General features: G+C 38.5%; 1 protein-coding gene across 1 annotated transcript; it reads right to left on the reverse strand.

Moving 5' to 3' along the window:
- Window positions 1-643: 643 nt before the first annotated feature.
- LOC138894628 (uncharacterized) lies at window positions 644-1,234 on the reverse strand. The gene is made up of 2 exons (XM_070179339.1): window positions 1,030-1,234; window positions 644-780 (listed from the first exon to the last, which is right to left on the reverse strand). The coding sequence occupies exons 1-2, from the start codon at window positions 1,232-1,234 to the stop codon at window positions 644-646; spliced, it is 342 nt and encodes a 113-aa protein (XP_070035440.1).
- Between the last annotated feature and the right edge of the window lie 316 nt (window positions 1,235-1,550).

The raw sequence follows: 1,550 nt of genomic DNA on the forward strand, positions 1-1,550 counted from the left end.
GTACATCTTACTAGTCTAAACGTCAGTGAGTTACCTACGCACGGAGACTTCGAGATATATTTGCCAGCGTCCGCAGACTCGGGAGTCCCCTTCTATCATTTTTATGTTGCTTCCTTATTTTTCTTTAGACCTTGATAAATAGAAATATTGAGAATAAATTTTTAGAAGCTTGTGACTTATTTCTATCGGATTTTGGGAGTTGTAATTATTTGAATTGTAGTTTATTTATTTCAGATATTTATGATTATTCCGCATTGATAGGCTTACCTAGTCTTACAGACTAGGTGCCATCACGACCTCCTACGGAGGGAATTAGGGTCGTGATAGGATGAAATGTTGTAGTAAGAGTTATCTGAGTCCCCAATCCTTTTTTGAAGGACCTACAGAAATTAGCTATAAACTGAACACCTCTATCTGAGATAATAGATATAGGGACACCATGAAGTCATACTATCTCCCTAATGTAAAGCCTTGCATAATCCTCTACTGAATAAGTAGTCATGACAAGCAGAAAATGGGCTGATTTTGTAAGTCTATCGACAATAACCCATATAGAAGCGAACTTACGTTGGGGATGAGGTAAGCCTATGATGAAATCCATATTAATCACTTCCCATTTCCAAGTCAGAATCTATGTAGCCTGTTATAATCCACAGGGTTTCTGAAGCTCAATCTTAACCTGCTGATAATTTAGGCACTGAGCAACAAACTCTGCTATATCCTTCTTCATTTCGTCCCACCAGTATATTCCCCTGGAATCATGATACATCTTCGTCGCTCCTGGATGAATAAAATAACGAGAATAGTGAGATTCTTTTTATAACCTGCTGGCGCAACCCTACCACATTAGGAACACATAATCGACCTCGATATTTGAGGACTCTATCTCCTGTAATCTCAAATGGTGTATTCTCCTTTTGAGGGGATGTATCTCTGTAATGAGCTAGCACAGGATCCTCATACTGGCGTTTCTTCACTTCAGTTACTAAAGAGGATGTTGCCGTGTCCTGAATAGTAATCCGGTATCACCTGACTCCAGTAATCGAACTCCAAAACTAGCTAGCTGATGAATGTCATGGGATATCCCACTCTTTTCTGGTTGTAAATATGACATGCTACTCATAGATCTACGGCTGAGGGAGTCGGCTACTACATTTGCCTTCCCCGGATGGTATAAAATATCAACGGCGTAGTCTTTCAGTAGCTCCAGCCATCTCCTTTGGCATAAATTCATTTCCTTTTGATTGAAGATATATTAAAGGCTCTTATGATTCGTATAGATATTAACATAAATGCCATATAAATAGTGTGTCCACATCTTTAGTGCATGAATCACTGCTAACTCTAAATCGTGGGTTGAATAATTCTTCTTGTGCTTTCTTAGTTCTCTTTAAGCATAAGCAATTACTTTTCATGGTCTTTCTACCACTTGTTGCTGAATACATGGATTATCTCATTGCCCACAAATAATGGAATTTCCTGTAACTCATATGATCTCAAATATCATCTTTTGATTTTTTTCCTTCCCGTTCATTAGCCACGATAGGTGC

The sequence above is a fragment of the Nicotiana tomentosiformis genome, chromosome 6, assembly GCF_000390325.3.
Source record: "Nicotiana tomentosiformis chromosome 6, ASM39032v3, whole genome shotgun sequence".
Lineage (NCBI taxonomy): Eukaryota > Viridiplantae > Streptophyta > Magnoliopsida > Solanales > Solanaceae > Nicotiana > Nicotiana tomentosiformis.

Coding starts and splice junctions, on each gene's coding strand:
- LOC138894628 (XM_070179339.1), bottom strand. CDS start 1,234: ATGAATTTATGCCAAAGGAGATGGCTGGAGCTACTGAAAGACTACGCC. Junction 781..1,029: donor AGTTCGATTACTGGAGTCAG/GTGATACCGGAT, acceptor TTATTCATCCAG/GAGCGACGAAGATGTATCAT.